General features: G+C 42.3%; 2 protein-coding genes across 4 annotated transcripts; one reads left to right on the top strand and one right to left on the bottom strand.

Annotated features, from left to right (window-relative positions):
• On the bottom strand, positions 1–19,707 carry LOC143475124 (alpha-N-acetylgalactosaminide alpha-2,6-sialyltransferase 1-like). The gene is made up of 9 exons (XM_076972867.1): positions 19,519–19,707; positions 12,703–13,024; positions 7,088–7,250; positions 6,656–6,818; positions 5,929–6,067; positions 4,445–4,548; positions 4,091–4,171; positions 3,802–3,901; positions 1–968 (listed from the first exon to the last, which is right to left on the bottom strand). Exons 2-9 carry the CDS (start codon positions 12,976–12,978, stop codon positions 792–794), a joined length of 1,203 nt encoding a protein of 400 aa, XP_076828982.1. The 5' UTR covers positions 12,979–13,024; positions 19,519–19,707; the 3' UTR covers positions 1–791.
• LOC143475126 (E3 ubiquitin-protein ligase RNF138-like) lies at positions 17,005–24,494 on the top strand. 3 transcript variants are annotated; one of them, XM_076972869.1, is made up of 8 exons: positions 17,005–17,631; positions 18,678–18,803; positions 19,571–19,724; positions 20,361–20,881; positions 21,784–21,889; positions 22,407–22,514; positions 23,924–24,000; positions 24,105–24,494. In XM_076972869.1, exons 2-7 carry the CDS (start codon positions 18,694–18,696, stop codon positions 23,987–23,989), a joined length of 1,065 nt encoding a protein of 354 aa, XP_076828984.1. In that variant the 5' UTR covers positions 17,005–17,631; positions 18,678–18,693; the 3' UTR covers positions 23,990–24,000; positions 24,105–24,494. The 3 variants fall into 3 exon arrangements, 2 of the variants coding, with proteins under 2 accessions (XP_076828984.1, XP_076828983.1); XM_076972868.1 differs by having other exon boundaries at positions 17,008–17,631; positions 18,681–18,803; XR_013120930.1 differs by lacking the exon at positions 24,105–24,494 and having other exon boundaries at positions 17,006–17,631; positions 18,681–18,803; positions 22,372–22,514; positions 23,924–23,959.
• The last annotated feature ends 919 nt before the right edge of the window (positions 24,495–25,413 follow it).

The following is a 25,413-nucleotide window of genomic DNA, read 5'->3' as shown; positions in this document are numbered from 1 at the left end:
CCTGCCCGCATATGGAAACAGGTGTCTAGGTGTATGACGTGGGAGAAAACGTTCGACCTCACTGTGTTCCAGAGACAGAAAGCAATGATGTAACAGAGTTAAAGGGAAACGTTTCACAGGTCGCTGTCACTCTGATTATACACGGAGACTTTCGTAGGAAACACATCGGAGGGAAAGATTCTCTTTGTGATGGTAGTAATGCTGCTGTTGGGATTTTATTATGAATTATGTGTACTTCCCGCACAATATTCAGAACACAACTTCAAACTGTCAGAGGAACACATACATAAATATGAACACACCCACACACAAACACACACACATGGCGAGTCAATGTGAAACAATGATGAATTAATCTTTGGTATTAAGTGTCTAAGTATATAGCACCTATAGTATCTAAGTAATTATTGATAGTGATAATTTTGAATACTTGGTTGACTGGCAATTTGTATCTTAGAATAAATTAACAGAAAATCACACCAGAACAGAATGAACATGAACTGAACGAAACAGTAAACATGAGTTCTATTAGGAACCTAATCTAGATTAAGTAACACTGTGTATATGTAACCCAAAATGCTACAAACGTACATGTGCTCCTGTCTGGTCCTGCCAAACCGGACAGTGATCGCTACCTTGGGAGATGTGCAGAGTGTGATGGGACATGCATTGCTGTTATGTACCTGCAGGCTATTTGTCTGCATTTCTGAAAATGAACAGAATGTTTGGACAGTAGTTGTGAAGCAGACTCGTCTCGTGACCTGCGTCACATGGTGTGAGTGCAATCTCTGTCATCCATCTCGCTGGTAGAGACGGATGATTTTGGCATCGTGTAGTTTTTTCCATGTTTTTATTTCCAGGTCGTAGTCATGATTGATGTAGAAAACAACTTTAGTCTTCTTTTCCTTCTCGGCGTAGTAATTTGAGAAGTTCCTGTGGTTCTCTGTGATGAAACCATACGCATCAACCTGAAATGGGAGGATGTGAAACACTGCTGTCAGGGTCTCAGCTACATCACCATCAGGGATGTCTCTGGGATTAACGTAACCTACATCACCATCAGGGATGTCTCTGGTATTAGCGTAACCCGCTACATCACCATCAGGGATGTCTCTGGGATTAACGTAACCTACATCACCATCAGGGATGTCTCTGGGATTAACGTAACCTACATCACCATCAGGGATGTCTCTGGGATTAACGTAACCTACATCACGATCAGGGATCTCTCTGAGATTAACGTAACCTACATCACCATCAGGGATGTCTCTGGGATCAAGGTGACCTGCTACATCACCATCAGGGATGTCTCTGGGATCAACGTGACCCGTGACATCACCATCAGGGATGTCTCTGGGATTAATGTAACCCCCTACATCCTCTGGGATTAATGTAACCTACATCACCATCTGGGATGTCTCTGGGATCAACATGACCCGCGACATCATCATCAGGGATGTCTCTGGGATTAATGTAATCCCCTACATCACCATCAAGGATGTCTCTGGGATTAACGTGACCTGCTACATCGCCATCAGGGATGTCTCTGGGATTAACGTGACCCACTACATCACCATCAGGAATGTCTCTGGGATTAACGTGACCCACTACATCACCATCAGGAATGTCTCTGTGATTAACGTGACCCGCTACATCACCATCAGGGATGTCTCTGGGATTAACGTAACCCGCTACATCACCATCAGGGATGTCTCTAGGATTAACGTGACCCGCTACATCACCATCAGGGATGTCTCTGGGATTAACATGACCTGCTACATCACCATCAGGGATGTCTCTGGGATTAACCTAACCCGCTACATCACCATCAGGGATGTCTCTGGGATTAACATAACCCGCTACATCACCATCAGGGATGTCTCTGGGATTAACATAACCCGCTACATCACCATCAGGGATGTCTCTGGAATTAACGCGACCCGCTACATCACCATCAGGGATGTCTCTGGGATTAACGTGACCTACATCACCATCAGGGATGTCTCTGGGATTAACCTAACCTGCTACATCACCATCAGGGATGTCCCTGGGATTAACATAACCCGCTACATCACCATCAGGGATGTCTCTGGAATTAACGCGACCCGCTACATCACCATCAGGGATGTCTCTGGGATTAACGTGACCTACATCACCATCAGGGATGTCTCTGGGATTAACGTGACCTGTTACATCACCATCAGGGATGTCTCTGGGATTAACGTAACCTACATCACCATCAGGGATGTCTCTGGGATTAACGTAACCTACATCACCATCAGGGATGTCTCTGGGATTAACGTAACCTACATCACCATCAGGGATCTCTCTGAGATTAACGTAACCTACATCACCATCAGGGATGTCTCTGGGATCAAGGTGACCTGCTACATCACCATCAGGGATGTCTCTGGGATCAACGTGACCCGTGACATCACCATCAGGGATGTCTCTGGGATTAATGTAACCCCCTACATCCTCTGGGATTAATGTAACCTACATCACCATCTGGGATGTCTCTGGGATCAACATGACCCGCGACATCATCATCAGGGATGTCTCTGGGATTAATGTAATCCCCTACATCACCATCAAGGATGTCTCTGGGATTAACGTGACCTGCTACATCGCCATCAGGGATGTCTCTGGGATTAACGTGACCCACTACATCACCATCAGGAATGTCTCTGGGATTAACGTGACCCACTACATCACCATCAGGAATGTCTCTGTGATTAACGTGACCCGCTACATCACCATCAGGGATGTCTCTGGGATTAACGTAACCCGCTACATCACCATCAGGGATGTCTCTAGGATTAACGTGACCCGCTACATCACCATCAGGGATGTCTCTGGGATTAACATGACCTGCTACATCACCATCAGGGATGTCTCTGGGATTAACCTAACCCGCTACATCACCATCAGGGATGTCTCTGGGATTAACATAACCCGCTACATCACCATCAGGCATGTCTCTGGAATTAACGCGACCCGCTACATCACCATCAGGGATGTCTCTGGGATTAACGTGACCTACATCACCATCAGGGATGTCTCTGGGATTAACGTGACCTGCTACATCACCATCAGGGATGTCTCTGGGATTAACGTAACCCGCTACATCACCATCAGGGATGTCTCTGGGATTAACGTGACCTGCTACATCACCATCAGGGATGTCTCTGGGATTAACATAACCCGCTACATCACCATCAGGGATGTGTCTGAGATTAACGTAACCTGCTACATCAGGGTTGTCGCTGGAATTAATGTAACCCTGTACATCACCATCAGGGATGTCTCTGGGATTAACATAACCTACATCACCATCAGGGTTGTCTCTGGGATTGACGTAACCTGCTACATTACCATCAGGGATGTCTCTGGGATTAACGTAACCCTCTACATCACCATCAGGGATGTCTCTGGTATTAGCGTAACCCGCTACATCACCAACAGGGATGTCACTGGGATTAACGTAACCCGCTACATCACCATCAGGGATGTCTCTGGGATTAATGTAACCCGCTACATCACCATCAGGGATGTCTCTGTGATTAACGTAACCTGCTACATCACCATCAGGGATGTCTCTGGGTTTAACGTAACCTACATCACCCTAACCCTAACCCAAACCCTTAGCCTCTAGCCCCTAACCCCAACTAACACTAACCCTAAGATTTTAATCTCTCAAAAACAGTGATTTGTCTCCAGGATATGAAATACTACTACTATTACTACTGCTAATAATAATAATAATAATAATAATAATAATAATAATAATAATAGTACTACCGTATCACAGACATGGAGGGCCAGGAAGAGGGTGAACGCTCCATTGGTAGGACGATATAACGCCCAGTATTTCCCCTCTTGCTGCTTGGAGAACATAAATCTGTGGAGATAATTTATTGGCTTAATATTAAACAATGCCCAAAAGATCAACCCAAATACTACACAAGGGTATATTTATATACACATTGCTATAAACATAAAAAGAAGAGTGTATTACTAGCACTGTTGCCCACAACATTTTGTTTGAGGCAAGGGCCCTGTGCATACCACAGCGCTATCACAGCAGTACCTGTTGCGAATATATCTCAGAAAATCTGGATGGAGGACGTAAAACCTGCTCGGATCAAACTCTGTGAAGTAGATCCACGGCCTTGGAGAAGATAGAGAAGAGCTGGTGACACACAACCCCTTGGTTTTGAAACCCCTTGGTTATAATAACTATATTAATAATAGTAATAAATTCATTACTTTACTTTTTGACTTAAGTAGTGCGATGGTTCTAATCGAGGATCAGTGAAATGATATCATACAGTAATTCCAAACACTTAGTTGTGGCTTTTTAATTAATGCACTAGTTAAAAAGCATGATTAATACACATTTAATCCAGTTAATCTGTGTCTGGATTGAGGCACTGTGTCCTACTTCCGCCCCTTGAACTCGCCGTCTGTTATTGGCGTCCTGGTGAGAAGACCTTGCAGCCACTGAAAATCTCTTAGGCCTTCAGGAATCATCACGTATTTAATCCCCTGCAGAGAGACGAGGACACGTCTGACCAGATCCAGGACACATGCTGCACGTACAAACAGGGTCCACCAGTCATGTGCACTCTTCTCCTGCCGTTCAGCTTTTAGCAATGACTTCAGGTTTAGAGTCCAGTATAAAGACTATAGTATAGTTTATAGCAGGCGTACTCAACTAAATTTGTCCGCGGTCCAATTTTGGCAGATACCTGTGACCTGAGGTCCGGTGCGGCGGGGGTGGCGAACGTAAGTTGTTGAGCGGGGGGGTGCGAACGGTGGAGGCGTTTATACTTTCGCGAGCGTTACTGCAGTGTTCTCCGAAACGATAGGCGTTTTGTCCGAAACGATATGTGGTAGAAACACCCCTCAAAACAGGGGAATGAACATTTACCTGACCAATTTTAATGTTGCTATATGTTTCAGGTTTGAAAAGTGCTGGAATTTAGGTTAAAGTACTTTAAAATGCTTGAAATTGTAACTACTTGGTTTCACAACAAATAGCTGTCTGACTGAATAGTTCTCTTGTATTAGGTTAACAAATACGAGCCTCTTGTAATTCCAGGACGAAACATGAGAGAACGTGAAGACGTGAAGATTGGGCGTTTTTTAAATAAACAACCATTAAATAATGTGATAAAAAGCGAATTATTTCGAGTATATGTATAAATATTTAACGTAATTATGTTTAACATGCTGGGAAATATTGAAATGGACCTTGAAAGTGACGTACAAGTGCTTTAATTCCACCTTATAAAGGTGTATGAACCCTGAAAACGTGACTTTGTTCATTGCGCTGAAGCGCGGCGCGAAGTTACAAAATTCGGGAGGTGCACGACCTCTCGAACCGACAGCGCGCGAGGCACTCGCGCACACGCGGAGCCACAGCGATTACGTAATTTTTGCCGCGCGGACCCTCGCGCCGCTCGCGAAGCGTCAACCAGGCAGGCTTGTTGTTGAGCGGGGGGTGGCGAACGTAAGTTGTTGAGCGGGGTTGGCAAACGTAACACTCATGACGGAGTGTTTTTTCAATAGCCCTGAAATAAATGCTACGGTTTTGTTTTGGTCCGTATCCAGTTAATCAGGAATGAGATTGGGTCCGGACAGGACTGCGTTCGGGTCCGGATCCGGACCGCGGTCCGCCAGTTGAGTACCCCTGGTTTATAGTATAGTATAGTATAGTATGAAGTCCAGTCTGAAGTCCAGTATAAAGTCCAGTATAAAGTCCAGTATAAAATCCAGTATAAAGTCCAGCCCCTTAACAGCTTCAGTACATTAACCTTAATTAACCTCCATCCTTAACAATTAACAACCACCAAATGTATATCATGAAGAACATACACACACACACACACACACACAGAAAAAAAACAAAACCAAGACTGATACCTCATCATCAGGGATTTTATCGAAGCCATACTGCTTGAATCCTAAGATGGAGTAGAAGGTGGAGAAGGCCGTGTGGACATAGACTGATGTCCGGTTTCCCACGTCTTCCTCGTAGCCTTTGGTAACTGCCCCATTCATTCTGCGGCAGAGACACGGCAACAGTCACTCTGACACGTCTCCGTTACCCTGACACGTCTTCCACACCCTGACACGTCTCCATCACCCTGAGATGTCTCTCTGTTACCCTGACACTCTCCCTCACCCTGAGACGTCTCTGACACTCTGCCTCACTCTGATACGTCTCCATCACCCTGACACTCTCCCTCTCCCTGAGACATCTCTGTTACCCTGACACTCTCCCTCACTCTGATACGTCTCCATCACCCTGACACTCTCCGTCACCCTGACACGTCTCCGTCACCCTGACACGTCTCCGTCACCCTGAGACGTCTCCCTCATCCTGACACGTCTCCCTCACCCTGACACGTCTCCCTCACCCTGACACTCTCAGTCACCCTGACACGTCTCCCTCACCCTGAGACGTCTCCGTCACCCTGAGACGTCTCCGTCACCCTGAGACGTCTCCCTCACCCTGAGACGTCTCCGTCACCCTGAGACGTCTCCGTCACCCTGACACTCTCCGTCACCCTGACACGTCTCCGTCACCCTGACACGTCTCCGTCACTCATGTATAAGGACACAAAGGTCAACATCTATGAACACTCACCGGAACACATACTGGTGGGCATCTATCTCCTGGCCCATCTTGGAACCGTAAAGAATGCCACCATTACCCACCACAGCGCAGCGAACACAGGTGTCATTCTCAGGGACCGGTAGCAGTTGGGTGACGTTGGGCTTGGGAATCAGGTCCACCGTGTTCCTTATGTCTTCAATCACACAAATGAAAAGTACACTTAAGAGAAGAACTAACTGAATCACAGAGTAAATGGTGGAGACCAGGTGAGCTATTGGATTGATTTTCACTAGAGGATAAGAGAGCCACTGACATCCAATCATGGGAATCTCACTATGTCTTCAAGGCTGCTGAGACTGTGTGACTGTGACCCTCCACATCCGACTGTGGACATTAGTCCATTTTACATTAGTCTCCATGACAGTCATTTCAGGGTGATGGATTATGCGCCGTATCACCCACCACTGAAGTTGTACTCCATGAAGCCAAACGGGTTGTTGAAACGAGCCAGTCTGTTCCACTCCCTTAGGTTTAGTAGATTCCGGTACAAATACATCTGAATGCCAGGAATGAAGGCCTTCCTAAACTCAGGGTCCTTCGTATGGAGCAAAGATTCCGCACAACTCTGTACATGAAATAACATAACACAATTATGCAGTGTCATTAAATAAGAACTGGCACCAATTTGTATGAGCAAATTTTTTTCTGAAGTCTGTATGAAAGTCTTATGAAAACGCACAAATTGCAATACGTGATCTCAGCTCCACCATTAACAATTCATAATTCTGTAAATTAACTAGGTCATGCAAATTTACAAATGGGATATAGACACATAGACACATAGAGGTATTCTGTTTCCCCAGGTTATGAAATAAAAAATACAGCAACATAATAACATTGTTTGTTATTTGATTACCTGGGCTGTGTGTATGTGTCTTCTTATGTCTGTATTTGGGACAGGCATTGCTTGGGGTTCCCCAAAAATAACTTTAATGTTTTAGTGCCAGATTTAGCATAGCATTTTTTTAAGTGTTCAAGTATTTAGAAAATATTTTATTGTCATTTTCGTCTGTGATTATAAAACTTGTCTTAAAGTTTTTGCACAGAAGCACTACCTACATAACAGTATGCTAGTATGATAGTATGGTATTATATGATAGTCTGATATGATAGTATGATAAGATAGTATGATAGTATAGTATGATAGTCTGATATGATAGTATGATAAGACAGAATGATAGGACAGTATGATATGATGGTATGATATGATAGTATGATATGATAGTATGATATGATAGTATGATAGTATGGTATGATAGTCTGACATGATGGTATGATATGATGGTATGATATGTTAGTATGATAAAAATTAAGATAGTATGATCAGAGGTGGGAAGTAACGAATTACTCGCATACTATAAATACTATATAGTATTATATAATACTATAAGTAGTTTTTTGTGTACTTGTACACAAAATTATACAATATAGAGACCTGTGCCTTTTTATAACCTGTAGCCTACTTATATTTTGTGTTAAGAATTGTAATTCGGTATATTTTAAATCACATACCTTACTTTAGGGTTAGGGTTGGAGTTAGGGTGAGGGTTGGGGTTAGGGTTGGAGTTGCTTGGACATTTGCAGTGAATGCTGGGATGAGTAAAAATAAATTTGCATATAACGAATCATGACTACAGATGAGTCAGGCACCTGCGTGGGTCCATTTACATGCAAAATTGAACCTGAAGCAGATGGAGTGAACCTGACAATTATGCAGGACCACTGTGAACCTCTGACATATCTGCAGGACCACTGTGAACCTCTGACAATATCAGGACCACTGTGAACCTCTGACATATCAGGACCACTGCGCAAACATATAGAATTGCGCAAACAGAGTTGAGTTATACAGTACCATTGCAATCGTAGTAAAATAAGTAGCATTCGAAGTTTCATAGCACAAACGATCCATTAGACATCGATGCCTGCCATTGCTTAGACATTGATAATGTTATTTGTGATTTGGAACTATTGACAACAACCAATTCAACAAGCTGTAAAATAATGGTAATGCTATACAGTGATTATTCAGATTAGACAGAAAAAAAAATTTATTTCAATTTTAAATTGAAATTGATAAGATGAGCTACAGTCTGTTTGGTCTGTAGAGTGATTAAATCCACACATTAACTGGTAATATGCAAAAAAAAAAAAAAAAAAAGGACCGAAATAACGCAGCATCTGAGTACATTTTAAATATTTTACTTCAGTAATGTTTAAATTAGTAACTTTACTCGTACTTCAGTAAAATTTCCTCAAAGTAATAGTAATTTTACTTTAGTGCAATATTGTACTCTTCCCACCTTTGAGTATGATAGTATGGTAGCATAATAGTATGTTAGTATGATAGAATGGTAGCATAATAGTATGGTAGCATGATTGTATGACAGTACGGTAGTTCGATAGTAAGATAGTATGACAGAATGACAGGTGGTATGATAGTATGGTAGCGTGGTATTATGATGATGTGATAGTGTGGACAATACGATAGTATGACAAATATGATAGTATGGCAATATGATAGCATGGTTGTATGATAGTTTGGTAGTATGACATTAAGATAGTATGGTAGTATGACAGTATGATAGCATGGTAGCATGATAGATCATAGTATGACAGTATGAAGGTATCATAGCATGCTAATATAATATATCTGTGTATATGTATGCTTTTGACAGTATAATAGTATGTTTGTATGACAGTATGATAGTATGACAGTATGATAGTATGGTAGCATACTGTCATACTATCATAGGGTAAATAAGAGAGGTGGTGGTGTTGCATGTTTTTACCATAAAGCATTCCGATGTAAGCAGATCTCATTAGGGGAACATCCTACGTTTGAATATCTGGCAGTACAACTCAACAGTACTTATTCAGTTCTTTTGATTGTTATCTATCATCCTCCCAGACTACATGCAGATTTTCTTGAAGATTTTGAAGAAATGCTTTCAAGGATTTTAATTGATTTTGATTATGTTTTAATTGCTGGGGATTTTAATATTCACATGGATATATCCACAAATCCAATCACTTCAGAATTCATGAGGATGCTTAACTCTTTTGATCTCATACAGCATGTATCAGGCCCAACTCATAAGCATGGCCACATTTTAGATTTGGTCATTTCTAAACGTATAGAGGTTAATAATACTGAAATTACTGATGTTGCAATCTCTGACCATTTTGGTGTATTTTTCAACATGTCATTATCTACTAGAACACTCAGTGAAAAGCGCACAATAACCAAGCGTTATCTCAGTGCTGGCAGTGCCGTGGCCTTCACAGACATGATACAGTCCCTCCCTCCCCTCTCAGAAAATGGGAATGAGCTAGTTGAAACATTCACATACAGAGTTAGGAACTGTATTGATGCTGTGGCACCAAAGGCAACTAAAATAATCTCTGGTAAAATTAAGATGCCCTGGAGAAACACTCCATCTATTGTAAAATTTAGGCAAGATTGTAGGCAGGCTGAGAGACGTTGGCGAAAGTCAAAATTGCAAATACATTTTGATATTTATAAAACAACATTGCAGAATTACAACAGTGAAATGAAATCAGCAAGGAAAAACTATTTCTCTACCTTAATCAATTCATCCAATAATAACTCAGCTGTCTTGTTCAGAAGCATAGATCAGCTAGTAAACCCCACCTCCTGTGGCTTCCCTGAGACTGTTTCAGTTGAAAAATGTGAGGAGTTTGCTATATTTTTTAGGGACAAGATTACTAGTATAAGGCAGAACATAGCAACAAGCACTAATAGACCATCAACCCTTATATCAGTTACTCAGCCTAACTTTAATATGTCTTATTTCCAAGAAGTTGACATGGTAACACTACTTGATGTGATTTCATCACTAAAATCCTCTACTTGTGAACTGGACCCTTTACCAACAAGCTTTTTCAAGCAGGTTCTGAGCTCATTAGCAAATGAAGTTCTAACGATTGTTAATCAGTCTCTGCAATTGGGTGAATTTCCTAAAATTTTTAAAACTGCAATGGTTAAACCACTATTAAAGAACAGAAATCTTGATCCCACAATTCTTAATAATTATCGACCTATATCTAACCTTTCCTTTCTTAGCAAAATCATTGAAAAAGTAGTGTCAATCCAGTTGAATGACTATGTAAAAGTAAATCAAATAAATGACACTTTTCAATCTGGTTTCAGAGCTCTCCACAGCACTGAAACAGCCCTAGTTAAGGTAGTAAATGACTTGAGATTGAATAAGGATGCAGGCAAACTCTCAGTCCTTTTTCTGCTAGATTTAAGTGCCGCTTTTGACACCGTTGATCATGAAATACTTCTTGATCGACTACAGAGCTGGGTAGGCCTTAGTGGCTTAGTCTTAGACTGGTTTAGATCGTACCTAACTGGGCGTGATTACTATGTAGCATTAGGTACCTCTTCCTCCACACGTCAAAAAATAACTTGTGGCGTCCCCCAAGGATCAATTCTTGGGCCGTTACTATTCAACCTATATATGCTTCCGTTACCACACATCATTAATAAACATGGTATTAGTTATCATCAATATGCAGATGACACTCAACTTTATATTTCGCTAGAACCTAAAGCCCTAAAATCAATTTGCTCACTGTTTGACTGCATAGATGATATACAGACATGGATGTCTGACAATTTTCTGCAATTAAATAAACAGAAGACAGAGGTTCTTGTTCTTGGCAGTGATTCACAAAGGAATGATGTCCAGACTTATTTAAATCAAATGAATCTGAAAGCCAGACAATGTGTTAAGAACCTGGGCGTCACCTTTGATAATGAGCTCAGCTTCAAATCACACATCATGACTACATGCAAGACAGCTTACTTTCATCTTCGAAACATCGCTAAGGTCCGAGATATGCTCTCTCCTGCTGACAGTGAAAAACTTGTCCATGCATTTATCACATCAAGGCTAGATTATTGTAACGCTGTTCTATCTGCTCTTCCAAAGAGCTCTATTTCGCACCTACAGCGAGTTCAGAACGCGGCTGCAAGGGTTCTGACCCGCAGGAGAAAGAGAGATCATATTACACCTGCACTCCACTCACTGCACTGGTTACCTGTCAGCTTTAGAATAGATTTTAAGGTTCTAGTCATGGTTTTTAAATGTCTTCATGGTCTTGCCCCTCTTTACCTAAGTGAAATGATTGTTAGATATGTTCCAGTCAGGTCTCTCAGGTCTTCAAACAGTAATCTACTGGTGATTCCTAAAAGCCGATTAAAGATTGGCGAGGGTGCTTTTAGCCACTATGGCCCAAAGCTCTGGAATTCTCTTCCTGAAGAGCTCAGAGGCATTTCATCCCTGCATAGTTTTAAGAGCAGTCTCAAAACATTCCTGTTTAGATCCGCTTTTAGTTAAGATACTCTTATCTTAATAGTTTTATCTTATTTACTTTACTTTTTATTATCTTAGTTCACTTTTTACTTTTTATGTTATTTTAATATTTTTATCTTTAATTTCTTTTAACATTTTCTTTTTGTCTTTTTGTCTTTGTCTTATATCCTTTTAATGTTTCTTTTATTTATACTGTAAAGCACTTTGAGTTACATGTATGTATGAAAGGTGCTATACAAATAAAGATTATTATTATTATTATTATTATTATTATTATTAGCATGATAGTATGTTAGTATGACAGTATGATAGTATAGCAATATGATAGTATGTTAGTATGACAGTATGATAGTATAATAGTTTAATAGTATGTTAGTATAACAGTATGATAGTATGTTAGTATGGCAGTATGATAGTATGACAGTATGATAATATGTTAGTATGACAGTATGATAATATGTTAGTATGACAGTATGATAGTATGTTAGTATGGCAGTATGATAGTATGTTATTATGACAGTATGATAATATGTTAGTATGACAGTATGATAATATGTTAGTATGACAGTATGATAGTATGTTAGTATGACAGTATGATAATATGTTAGTATGACAGTATGATAGTATGTTAGTATAACAGTATGATAGTATGTGGGAATATTCAATATGTACCGTCTGAGGACGCTCACTGCTCTGCAAGTAAACATCGTTTGTTTCCCAGATCGGCATCTTGTTGAAATTCTTCTTGTATAGAATTGGGATAAGGGTCAAATTGTCCTGAGCTCTAGATTTTGGGATTTCTGGTGTTGAGATGTTCCATAATGCGTTTTTGGCTGTTTGAGTAGACTGGGATTCATAAGGTGTCTTCTGCGTCACGATGGCCCTCGTCTGAGAAGCGTTGTTGTCCACTGTTACTGCCTGCTGTCTTTCTTGAGGAGTGTCTCCCATGTTGGGAGGACCATGTAGAGAGGAGACATTGTGGAATGGCAGTGTCCTAGACAGCAGGTGAAAACACACCCCACACAGTGTCTGACACAAATAAATATACTCTCCCAATAAAGTAAAGTTGACAGTATAATCAATGCTAGATTTAGTATTTTCCATCATTAAGTCTGGAAAGGACAACAAAAACACTACTTCAATTCAGAGTGCTTCAAGAGGACTACAAAAGGACTCAAGCTTTTGAAATGTCTCTTGACACGACTAGCCAAACACGAAAGCCGTGGTTCGCCCGTTGAAGACACTGTTAGTCTAGCCGTGCCCTAAAGGGCTAATGTCACATCTGTAATTGACGCCCCGCACAGACATGCTATTAAGCTCCACAATCAGCAAACAGAAGAGAACAGGTAAGTATACTATAGTATATCTATATAGTATATTATATTATAAGTATATCTTGATTGAATAAGCTAATTTGTGTTTGGATACCGTGAGCAAGCAGGTTTGTGTGTATATTCACTAATGAGTCAGATATGTCCCAGAGGTTATTTGGCCCCTCCAGGATATATGTGCCAAAGATGCCATTGATAATAATAAATTCTGAATCCTCCCTAAATGTACATTTTGATCTAACCGGATTTCACAGACGACATCCTGGTCGGGGAGAGAAGCTATCAGTGGCAGAAGAGCTTAGGCAGACAAATACCCAAGTGAGGGGGTGGGGTGGTGTGCACATGAGAGGAAACCACACAACATGACCACCACTGAATCTCTTGTGCAGAAGTCATACCACCTAATGCCACTGGTTTACCACCTAATGCCACTGATTTACCACCTAATGCCACTGGTTTACCACCTAATGCCACTGGTTTACCACCTAATGCCACTGGTTTACCACCTAATGCCACTGATTTACCACCTAATGCCACTGGTTTACCACCTAATGCCACTGGTTTACCACCTAATGCCACTGATTTACCACCTAATGCAACTGATTTACCACCTAATGCAACTGATTTACCACCTAATGCAACTGATTTACCACCTAATGCCACTGGTTTACCACCTAATGCCACTGGTTTACCACCTAATGCCACTGGTTTACCACCTAATGCCACTGATTTACCACCTAATGCCACTGATTTACCACCTAATGCAACTGGTTTACCACCTAATGCAACTGATTTACCACCTAATGCAATTGATTTACCACCTAATGCAATTGATTTATCACCTAATGCCACTGGTTTACCACCTAATGCAACTGATTTACCACCTAATGCAACTGATTTACCACCTAATGCAACTGATTTATCACCTAATGCCACTGATTTACCACCTAATGCAACTGATTTATCACCTAATGCCACTGATTTACCACCTAATGCAACTGATTTATCACCTAATGCAACTGATTTACCACCTAATGCCACTGATTTACCACCTAATGCCACTGGTTTACCACCTAATGCCACTGGTTTACCACCTAATGCAACTGATTTACCACCTAATGCAACTGGTTTACCACCTAATGCAACTGATTTACCACCTAATGCAACTGATTTACCACCTAATGCAACTGATTTACCACCTAATGCCACTACTTTACCACCTAATGCCACTGGTTTACCACCTAATGCCACTGATTTACCACCTAATGCCACTGGTTTACCACCTAATGCAACTGATTTACCACCTAATGCAACTGATTTATCACCTAATGCAACTGATTTACCACCTAATGCAACTGATTTATCACCTAATGCCACTACTTTACCACCTAATCCCACTGGTTTACCACCTAATGCAACTGATTTACCACCTAATGCAACTGATTTACCACCTAATGCAACTGATTTACCACCTAATGCAACTGATTTATCACCTAATGCAACTGATTTATCACCTAATGCAACTGATTTACCACCTAATGCAACTGATTTATCACCTAATGCCACTACTTTACCACCTAATCCCACTGGTTTACCACCTAATGCCACAGGTTTACCACCTAATGCCACTAATTCACCACCTAATGCCACAGGTTTACCACCTAATGCCACTAATTCACCACCTAATGCCACTAATTCATCACCTAATGCCACAGGTTTACCACCTAATGCCACTAATTCACCACCTAATGCCACTAATTCATCACCTAATGCCACAGGTTTACCACCTAATGCCACTAATTCATCACCTAATGCCACTGGTTTACCAGATATTGTAGTTTGCTCGAGTGATGTCCATGTAAAGTCAAAGTCAAAGACAATTTATATAGCGCTTTATACAACACATACTGGTCATCTACTTATAGTCATACAGAAATGCTGGCACTAAACTGAACCATCAATATATTTTACCTTCATACACTCTCAAATATTGTCTTAGCAATTAGACTGAACCTGTGAGCAACCTCAGTGTCAGTTCAAAGTAATAACCACTAAGATATGCTGGGAAATCCTTCATGACTTTGGTGACCATTTTCTTTATATTAACAGATTAAATATAAATTTTCTGTAAGTTGATAGGTGGTTCAGTATTTCAGCACATTAGCCTAAACATTTGATTAAATCTCAAAACTCTTTTGTAGGTTATAGTTCGTTATGTTGTAGTTATTTAGTAGTTTGTTACATGTTTAATCTACCTCAACGTACCTTTTTGTAAAGGATCCCGTGTACATGCAATATATCCAAACAGTCAACAAAAAGTAGAGAGAGAGACACACGATTTGTGAGCAGGTACAATAGCGAGACATCATGCCTCTTCTTTGTGCTGCCACTCTGTAACATTCACAATGTGGTCTTAACAGCTAAAGAAGACACCGAGAGACATCCATCAAGGTGTGGCCAACACCCACAGGACATAGGTCACACTCAGTAAAAAAAGAAAAACTAACGTACTGTCTGAAAAAAACACAGTAATGAATCACTGTGGTAGCAGTGATTGGCAGTAATTTTGAAAGTATTTGTCTTAAAACATGCTCATCTTGAAGATTTTTTTTTACTAAGACTAGGAGACTGTGGTAAAGTTTATTTTGTGGTAAAGTACCCAACTGGTGTAAAATTGTAATTTTGGCTCTTTGGACAACTTTGAACTTTAGTTCAAAAAGCATTCAGGTTTAACATAACTGTATTTACACACATACTAAACAACATACAGTTTGACTATAACAGACTGTATATATTCATCTTTTGGAATTTAGCTGTGAAAAACGTGAATTTATAGACTATACAAAATAGATTTTTTTCATTATTTTCATTTGCAAATTAACACAGCAAATTATTGTGTTTAGAACAGAAAAAAAAATCCCCCCAAAAAAAACAATTTGATCAGTTTTCAATGTTTCCCATTACTATAGCTCTAAAGAACATGTGACCTCATACACTAACGGTTGAGATAGTCCTGTATGGACTAGTTATGTCTGAATGGGTCATGCCAGTCCTGTATGGACTAGTTATGGCTGAATGGGTCATGCCAGTCCTGTATGGACTAGTTATGGCTGAATGGGTCATGCCACCTTGTGAGGCACAGCAGGTATTGTGGGAAATGATTTCAGACAATGTTTTTTTGTTTTGCTTGTTAGAATTCTTTATTTATTTATTTATTATTCTTGAGCACTGGACTGAATATTAAAACAGACCAAATTCTAACACTGTGTGTAAATGACGCTGAGGACTGTTCAGTTGAGATTTGTCATGCAATTCTTTACGTATGATATCTTATTAGCCACTAATAAACATTAGCATGAAGTATAATTGTTAAAGGTTATTAAAGGTGGAGGGATATCCAGTTATTTCTCAGTGGTTTGATTTCTGTCCTTTTTTTTTAGAAAGCTGATCAAGATCTATTCATGTGATAACAGAAACACGTGTGGAAGTTTCCCTTTAACCTCAAATGCCTCTCATTTCCCCATAGTTCTGTAGGACGCTGTGTGCAGACACCATCTGCCCATTTCGACACCTCCTCCCTCCCCTGATGATCTCAAACCTCTCAGCCGCTTCAGTGCCGCTACCAGACTTTTCCCAGAACTCTGAAAACCACCACCGTCCTCTTGGAGCACCATTTCAATACACATTTTTAAATGTTTGATTTTTTTGTGCCTCATAGGACATTGTGATACGCGTTTGAATTAATTGCGTGGCAGTGTTGGATGAGGTCCATCTAATCTTTCTGTGGCATTTCAAAGCTGTGAGACAGAGAGTGGGCGTCTGGCCTTGTGTTGACTGCGTGTTTTGGGGTTATTAGCGCAAGCATGTTATTGGGGAGGCCAGTGCAAACGCAGCCTGCCGTAGCCTGACTGGGCTGTGTGCTGGGATTCATGGACCCTGGTCCTGCTGTCGTTGTCCAGGGACAGGCAGGACTGTCTGCTCCTTCAGACCATGTGCAGAATTGAAGCCCGTTGCGTAAACAGGTGGAGATTGGAATAAAGGTGGCCCTGTCAGAGCACGAGGACAGGTCTAGCAGTTCCTCCTGTGTTTCCGAAGGCACTGCTGCTAACATAAACAGTCAGGTGATTTCCACAGCTGCTGAACCAGTCGCTGAGAGAGAAAGTGAAACTCAAGCTCCGAGTCACACTGGACAGACTGTCTAGACGAGACTGTGTGAACGGCTGCTTGACGAGGACGGGACCGGGCCGGTGTCCAGAGGAGAGGGAACACCGTGAGTGTCTCTCAGATATTCAGCACTGTGTCTTCAGCTGAAGCCTGTTCAGGATGTTTAGGTGTCGTGAAGGGGAGTTTTACAGATGTTCAGAGGTGGTGAACTGTGAGGTCTGTGTAGACTGTTTAGCCTCCATGTTTGCAGTGTCTTTAAGGAGCTGTAATGCACACGTCCGTGGTCTCACCAGCTGTACAGAATGGCTGGAGGTTCGCAAAAGGGATGTTGTGTAACTGAAGTTATGAAAGTGCTCGGAGTTCACCAGGAAGTAGAAATGGAAGGGTTATATCATGTTCAGGAAGTCTCTTAGTTTGTTCGTTACATTTTGACTGTTGTAGCTATTGTTGTGTGTGTGTGTGTGTGTGTGTGTGTGTGTTTATATGTATACGTGTGTATGTCTGTGTGTGTTTGTATGTGTGTTTGTGTGCGCGCGTATGTGTGTGAGTGTGTGTGTGTGTGTTTGTGTGCACGCGTATGTGTGTGTGTGTGTGTGTTTGTGTGCACGCGTATGTGTGTGTGTGTGTGTGTTTGTGTGCACGCGTATGTGTGTGTGTGTGTGTGTGTGTGTGTGTGTGTGTATGTGTGTGTGTGTGTGTGTGTGTGTGTATATGTGTGTGTGTGTGTGTGTGTGTGTGTGTGTGTGTGTGTGTGTGTGTGTGTGTGTGTGTGTAAAGATAAGGATCAGTTCTGCTGTTTTCAGTCTTGTGTGTTCTTCCTTGTCCTCCTAGCAGCACGCTTCTGTATTTCTTGAAACGTTGGTGTTAAGTTGGAAAGTTAATGTTACCATAATGTTACCAACACATGTGACAAGTGTTGTGAAAAGCGCTATACAAATAAACTTTGATTTAATTTGGTTTGATTTGACATTGGACAGTTCAAATCTGATCAAATCTTTTGTCCCATTTTCCTCCACTGGTCATTTTGTCCTAACATCACTAGTGTGCTAATCACGTTCTCATGGTGCAGCAGGAAAGAGTAGCTGGGTTAACCACACCCCTCAATGTTAACCACGCCCTCTGCATTAACCACACCCCTTGTTTCCTTCCCAGCAGAAACCTCTTGCCAATGGCCACTCCCTCAAGTGCAGTAGACCCAGACCCAGAGCAGGACTTCGACTGCCCTATCTGCCAGGATGTTCTGAGGATGCCTGTCCGCACCAAAACCTGCCGGCATGTGTGAGTCCACGGGGAGGCTGACCAGAGCTTAGACCAGAACTTAAACCAGAGCTTAGACCAGAACTTAAACCAGAGCTTAGACCAGAACTTAAACCAGAGCTTAGACCAGAACGTAAACCAGTTTAGACCAGAGCTTAGACCAGAGTTTAGACCAGAGCTTAGACCAGAATGTAAACCAGAGCTTAGACCAGAACTTAAAACAGAGCTTAGACCAGAACGTAAACCAGTTTAGACCAGAGCTTAGACCAGAGTTTAGACCAGAGCTTAGACCAGAGTTTAGACCAGAACTTAAACCAGAACTTAAACCAGAGCTTAGACCAAAACTTAAACCAGAGCTTAGACCAGAACGTAAACCAGTTTAGGCCAGAGCTTAGACCAGAGTTTAGACCAGAGCTTAGACCAGAATGTAAACCAGAGCTTAGACCAGAACTTAAAACAGAGCTTAGACCAGAATGTAAACCAGTTTAAACCAGAGCTTAGACCAGAGTTTAGACCAGAGCTTAGACCAGAACTTAAACCAGAGCTTAGACAAGAACTTAGACCAGAACTTAAACCAGAGCTTAGACTAGAACTCAAGCCAGAGTTTAGACCAGAGCTTAGACCAGAACTTAAGCCACAGCTTAGACCAGAACTTAAGCCAGAGCTTAGACCAGAAATTAAACCAGAGCTTAGACCAGAACTTAAATCAGAGCTTAAACCAGAACTTAAACCAGACCTTAGAGCAGACCTTAAACCAGATCTTAAATCTGGTGTCCTTCGTCCTCCAGTTTCTGCAGGACGTGTCTGGAGACGGCGCTGAAGATTCGGGGTCCCTGCTGTCCGCTGTGTCGGGGCTCCGTGACAGAGACACAACGCAGGGCGGCCGACATCCAGCAGAGGATGAGGATGATGAAGGGCGCCTGCAGGGCCTGTGGAGCAGAGGTCAGCACCTCAGCACCCACACACTGGATTCACACTAACACCAACAGAGATAGATACTCCAGAGCAATTTACCATCATGTTACAGAGGTCACAGTTTTAGGGGCCTCGCTCATGGACATTATTGATATTGCATGGTGCATGTGACCAGACTGGGGCAGAACTCCCCCACAGGAGAGACAGCCCCCACAGCACCACATTTACATTAGTATATGTGAATTAATGTGAACTAAGAGACATAGAGCAGCATGTCCCTACTCTGTGATGCCTGTGGGTTGAGTGTCACATGGCGTGCCACTTCTGAACAACAGAGGGAGCTCTTTCCTCATTTCCCATATAACACACTGGTTCTCCGGGGAAAGTCCCACCAAGTCATCAGTCAGAATGCCCTGTCAACATGATCACGTGACATTGGGGTGAGGATCACATGATCAACTGACAGAAAAACAAACTTTATGTAAATGAAAGGGTTTATGTGGGTGTAGGTTGTGGGTGGATGTGAGATGTACAGTGTGACTCATTCACTCCAGACAGCAGGAGCTGAAGTGATTCAGCCAGTCATGTTTCAAGAAGAACATGCAAAATACCCTTACAGCCTCTCCACAAATATTTAATTTAAACACTTCTCTCTTCTCACAGAAATTTTTCAGCAAAATGCGGCTTCACTATAAAACCTGCAGGAAGTACATAGAGGAATATGGACCTGTCACACCAACACCTGTCACCATTCCTGTCCAGACCCCTGTCCAAACCCCTGTCCTGATTCCTGTCCAGAACTCTCTCCAGACCACTGTCCTGACTCCAGTCCAGACCCGTGTCCAGACCACTGTCCTGACTCCAGTCCAGACCACTGTCCTGACTCCAGTCCAGACCCGTGTCCAGACTCCTGTCCAGACTCCAGTCCAGACTCCAGTCCTGACCCCAGTCCAGACCCCAGTCCTGACCTGTGTCCAGACTCCAGTCCAGACTCCAGTCCAGACTCCTGTCCAGACTCCAGTCCAGACCCGTGTCCAGACCCCTGTCCAGACTCCTGTCCTGACCCGTGTCCAGACCCGTGTCCAGACCCCTGTCCAGACCCCTGTCCAGACTCCAGTACGGACCCCTATACTTCTGTCCTGCAGTGGATTTCCCTACATCACCAGCCCGGCCCCCTCAAACAGGTACGCTTACACTTCACACTCACCCTGTAGTCCACATCACACACACTGAGTTTGGAAACCCTGGCCCTGCAGTAGAACACTGAGGTAGACCTCAAAAAGGCCGACACTGCGGCTGCGTGTGCACAGACACGCTCGGGACCAGAGCGTCTGCTCAATGTCCAAACAGTGAGACATCAAAGCAAATTGACCTTGAGAGGCGGACAAATAATACCTTCAGGCCCTTCTTCATCATCACTTCCTCATCATCATGTGAAGTGACGTCTGTGGAGCACGTGTGTCTGCTCCGTGCTGGAGTGTGTGGACGTGTGGGGAAGCCAAGGTCATGTGTTCAAGCTTTCATCTTAACAGGTGACTGCGGATTGCAGCCAACATTCAAACAGCTGCTTTTGTTTGATGTGCAAATCACTCCATGTGCCCTCGTGTATGAGTGTCACATCAGGACGGAGGGAAGGAACCCCGGCAGTGTTTAAAGTGTGAGCACAGTGCCTAATGTAGCCACACGCAGGGCTGTGTGCACAGAACTGAACTGCACAGGGGCTTCCTGCGCCCCCTACAGGGCAACTGGAGACACAACAACTGCTCATGCAACGACAATATGGTTCCTTATTATAGAATCTACTGAATTAGTAGGTTTACCTATATGAAACCTGCAGTCAATAAGCAAAGAAAGACCAGGAATCCCCTTACTCTAGGGATAGTGGCCTTAAAGTGCTGTGGCGACGATGTTATGGATTCACACCATCGATCACTCACACAACTTTTGCTATTTAAAGCTATTCCTATAATTCCTATTTTTCCTCAAATATTTCCTATTTTTGAAACCAATCAATGCTTGTAAGTGTACCAGTATCAAAGCACTTTAATCTATTTAATGATTCCCTGCATTGTCCGTCTATCTCCAGCGGAGGGAGAGTGTACTCATGCCCATACTGCCCCCTGGTGGGCCTGAGAGACGTTGCACTGGTGCAGCACTGCGTGAGCCAGCATTCTGCAGAGACAACGCCAGCTGTAAGCTCAAACACGCACAGCATTTCAAAACATCAGCGTAAGGACAGCTGAAGAATGGAGCCACAGCCGTCCGATAACTACAAAAACAAACCACATTTTTTGCTTAATACTACAAGATTTAACTACCTCTGATTGCAGCATCCTTGAACGTACATACATATTGATGTTATACATCAAATATGGTTTTTTCACACGTCATAATTATAAGTGCCAGTTTTTGCTTTTTAAATCCTGATCATTGATAAGCTTAGTTCAGGGTCACTGGTTACACATTTGACAACACGCACAAGTGTTGTTCACTAACAAGGAGAAGAAAAGAGGCTAATGGTGCTGTTTGTTTTAGCTTTAAGACTAACACTGTGTGCTTAAGAAATATATCTTCTCCAGACCTACAGAAGAAGCCCAGAGCACTCAGTTAGTGCAGCGGCAACCATTTTGAGGCACTGTCTGATAACCCTGCTTTCCTTGTCTGCTGCATGCAGCCACTGTCTGATGCGTAACCCTAACCCTTGTGAAGGTGTGTCCGATCTGCGTGCGGATGCCGTGGGGCAACACTGCTTACTGCAGCTCTAACCTCATCGGCCACATGCTCCGGAGACACCGGTTCAGCTATGCAGGCTACATGGTGAGAACCAAAGGTCAAAGGGTAGTAGGGTACAGTAGAGTGGGTGGATGGGGATTATAGGGTAGTAGGGTACAGTAGAGAATGGGTATGTGGGGATTAAAGGGTAGTAGGGTACAGTAGCGAGTGGGTATATGGGGATTAAAGGGTAGTAGGGTACAGTATAGAGTTGGTACATAGGGATTAAAGGGTAGTAGGGTACAGTAGAGGGTGTATGTGGGGATTATAGGGTAGAAGGGTACAGTAGAGGGTGGATAGATGGGGATAAAAAGTAGTAGGGTACAGTATAGTGGGTGCATGGGATTAAAGGGTAGTACGGTACAGTAGAGAGTGGCTACATGGGGATTAAAGGGTAGTAGGGTACAGTAAAGTGGGTAGATGGGGATTAAAGGATAGTAGGGTACAGTAGAGTGTGTATGTGGGGATTATAGGGGAGTAGGGTACAGTAGAGAGTGGGTACATGGGGATTAAAGGGTAGTAGGGTACAGTAGAGAGTAGGTACATGGGGATTAAAGGGTAGTAGGGTACAGTAGAGTGGGAATGGGATTATATGGTAGTAGGGTACAGTAGAGTGGCTACATGGGGATTAAAGGGTAGTAGAGTACAGTAGAGAGTGGTTAGATGGGATTAAAGGGTAGTAGGGTACATTAGAGTGGGAATGGAATTAAAGAGTAGTAGGGTACAGTAGAGAGTGGGTATATGGGGATTAAAGGGTAGTAGGGTACAGTAGAGAGTGAGTACATGGGGATTAAAGGGTAGTAGGATACAGTAGAGTGGGAATGGGATTATAGGGTAGTAGGGTACAGTAGAGAGTGGCTACATGGGGATTAAAGGGTAGTAGGGTACAGTAGAGAGTGGGTACATGGGGAATAAAGAGTAGTACATGGGATTAAATGGTAGTAGGGTACAGTAGAGAGAGGGTACATGGGGATTAAAGGGTAGTAGGGTACAGTAGAGTGGGAATGGGATTATAGGATAGTAGGGCACAGTAGAGAGAGGGTACGTGGGGATTATAGGGTAGTAGGGTACAGTAGTGAGAGGGTATGTGGGGATTATAGGGTAGTAGGGTACAGTAGTGAGAGTATGTGGGGATTATAGGGTAGTAGGGTACAGTAGTGAGAGGGTATGTGGGGATTATAGGGTAGTAGGGTACAGTAGTGAGAGAGTATGTGGGGATTATAGGATAGGGTACAGTAGAGACTGGGTATATTAGGGTTAATGGTAAATGTGTGCAAAACCTTTCAAATTGCAGGCGTTAGGGGTAGGGTTAGGGATACTAGAGGGGTAAGGTTAGTTGATGATGAGTTTATTTTGCTGTTGTAGCATTGACCAAGTATTTTACACACACACACACACACACACACACACACACACACACACACACACACACACTCATTGTGTCGTCTTTGTAGGATGAAGGGGAGGATGAAGATTATCAGCTTTGCCGGGCTTTGCAAATGTCCGTCCAAGACATTTGAGGAGCTGAATGGTGTGTGGCATCTTCTGTGTGTTCATGTTTGTGCTTGATGTCTGTAAGAGACCAAAGATCTATAAGAATGTTTTTCACATCCGTGATTGTCTTTGTCCTTGCAGGGTCGTTTTCAGAGTTTCAACGTTTCTGTTGTTGACATGTGAAGCTTCTCTGAATTACAAAACCTCAAGCAGGACTTGAAGCAAGCAAATGGCCAGACTTTAGTAGGCCAGTCTATAGTAAACCAGTAATCCAGTCTTCAGTAGGCCAGTCTTTAGTAGGCCAGACTTTAGTATGCCAGTCTTTAGTATTACAGAGCTCAAAGCTGTGCTGCTGTTGTATGTGAACTTTAAGTGGAGATGGTGTATGTAGCTTCAATGCAATTAAAATACTATGGAGAGATGTTTATTGTACATTTGAAATCTGTTAGTATGTTGAAAGTATTTTTCTATACCTAGAGTCTGATGTAAAAGGGGATGTTGCAAATAAATAAAACCTAAATACGTAAAACATGCTGAAGGATGTAGTACATGAAAAAACAGGATTCACATTTATTAACATTAAAATTATTAAAATTTTACATATGCAGACATCCACAAAATACCTGCATAGTCTGTATCTTGCTGTCAGTTACTCTGCAGGTCTTCCTTATATTGCCCTGTGTGGATTTTATGAAGACTACACATCATTCATTGGACCATTCAGATGTTTGTCAATCATTGATCTGTTATTATGCATATACCCTATCAGCTCCATCTTAACAGCTCTGCACATCTCATCTTAATGCCCCTTATGCAAGCTCAACTGAGCACACAACGTTTGCACAGATCAACGCTGGGTTCAGCAGTCGATCTGGTGATCAACTCCTGGGTTTAGCAGTCAATCTAGTAATCAACTCCTGGATTTAACAGTCAATCTAGTAATCAACTCCTGGATTTAGCAGTCGATCTGTTGATCAACTCCTGGATTCACCTTTGCAATGGGCAGGCGGTCATTCACATGGGCCCTTACTCTGTCCGTTGTAAGTCTCCTCAGCGGTGACGTTAGGTGTCCGGTAAGTGTCCTCGTCACTGCACGAAGAATACATTTTTAGAATACGATTATCATCAGTAACCATATTTTTCCCTGGATATTTCCGGAGCTGGTTGAGTTTGTATGTATGCAGCAGTAACCGTTCAGAATCTTTTAGACTCTTTCAGGACATGGCTAGCAACTATGGGCCTCTATCAGAGATCAAAGTGCTTTTGTTAGGACTAGAATCACACTTTGGGTGCACTTTGGGTTTTTTATATGTACACTTTCTCTCCTCTAGCCAACTTCTGAAGTACTTGGTAAGGAAAATATTTTATTTTAATTTACAAGCGATGCATGTCGAATGTACGGTAATGAACATGACGTCATGCAGGTAGCATTGGTCATAAGATCTTGTAA

Source organism: Brachyhypopomus gauderio, chromosome 14 (genome assembly GCF_052324685.1).
Source record: "Brachyhypopomus gauderio isolate BG-103 chromosome 14, BGAUD_0.2, whole genome shotgun sequence".
Classification (NCBI taxonomy): domain Eukaryota; kingdom Metazoa; phylum Chordata; class Actinopteri; order Gymnotiformes; family Hypopomidae; genus Brachyhypopomus; species Brachyhypopomus gauderio.
Note: the sequence above shows the minus strand (reverse complement) of the source record. Positions and strands in the feature narration are given on the sequence as shown.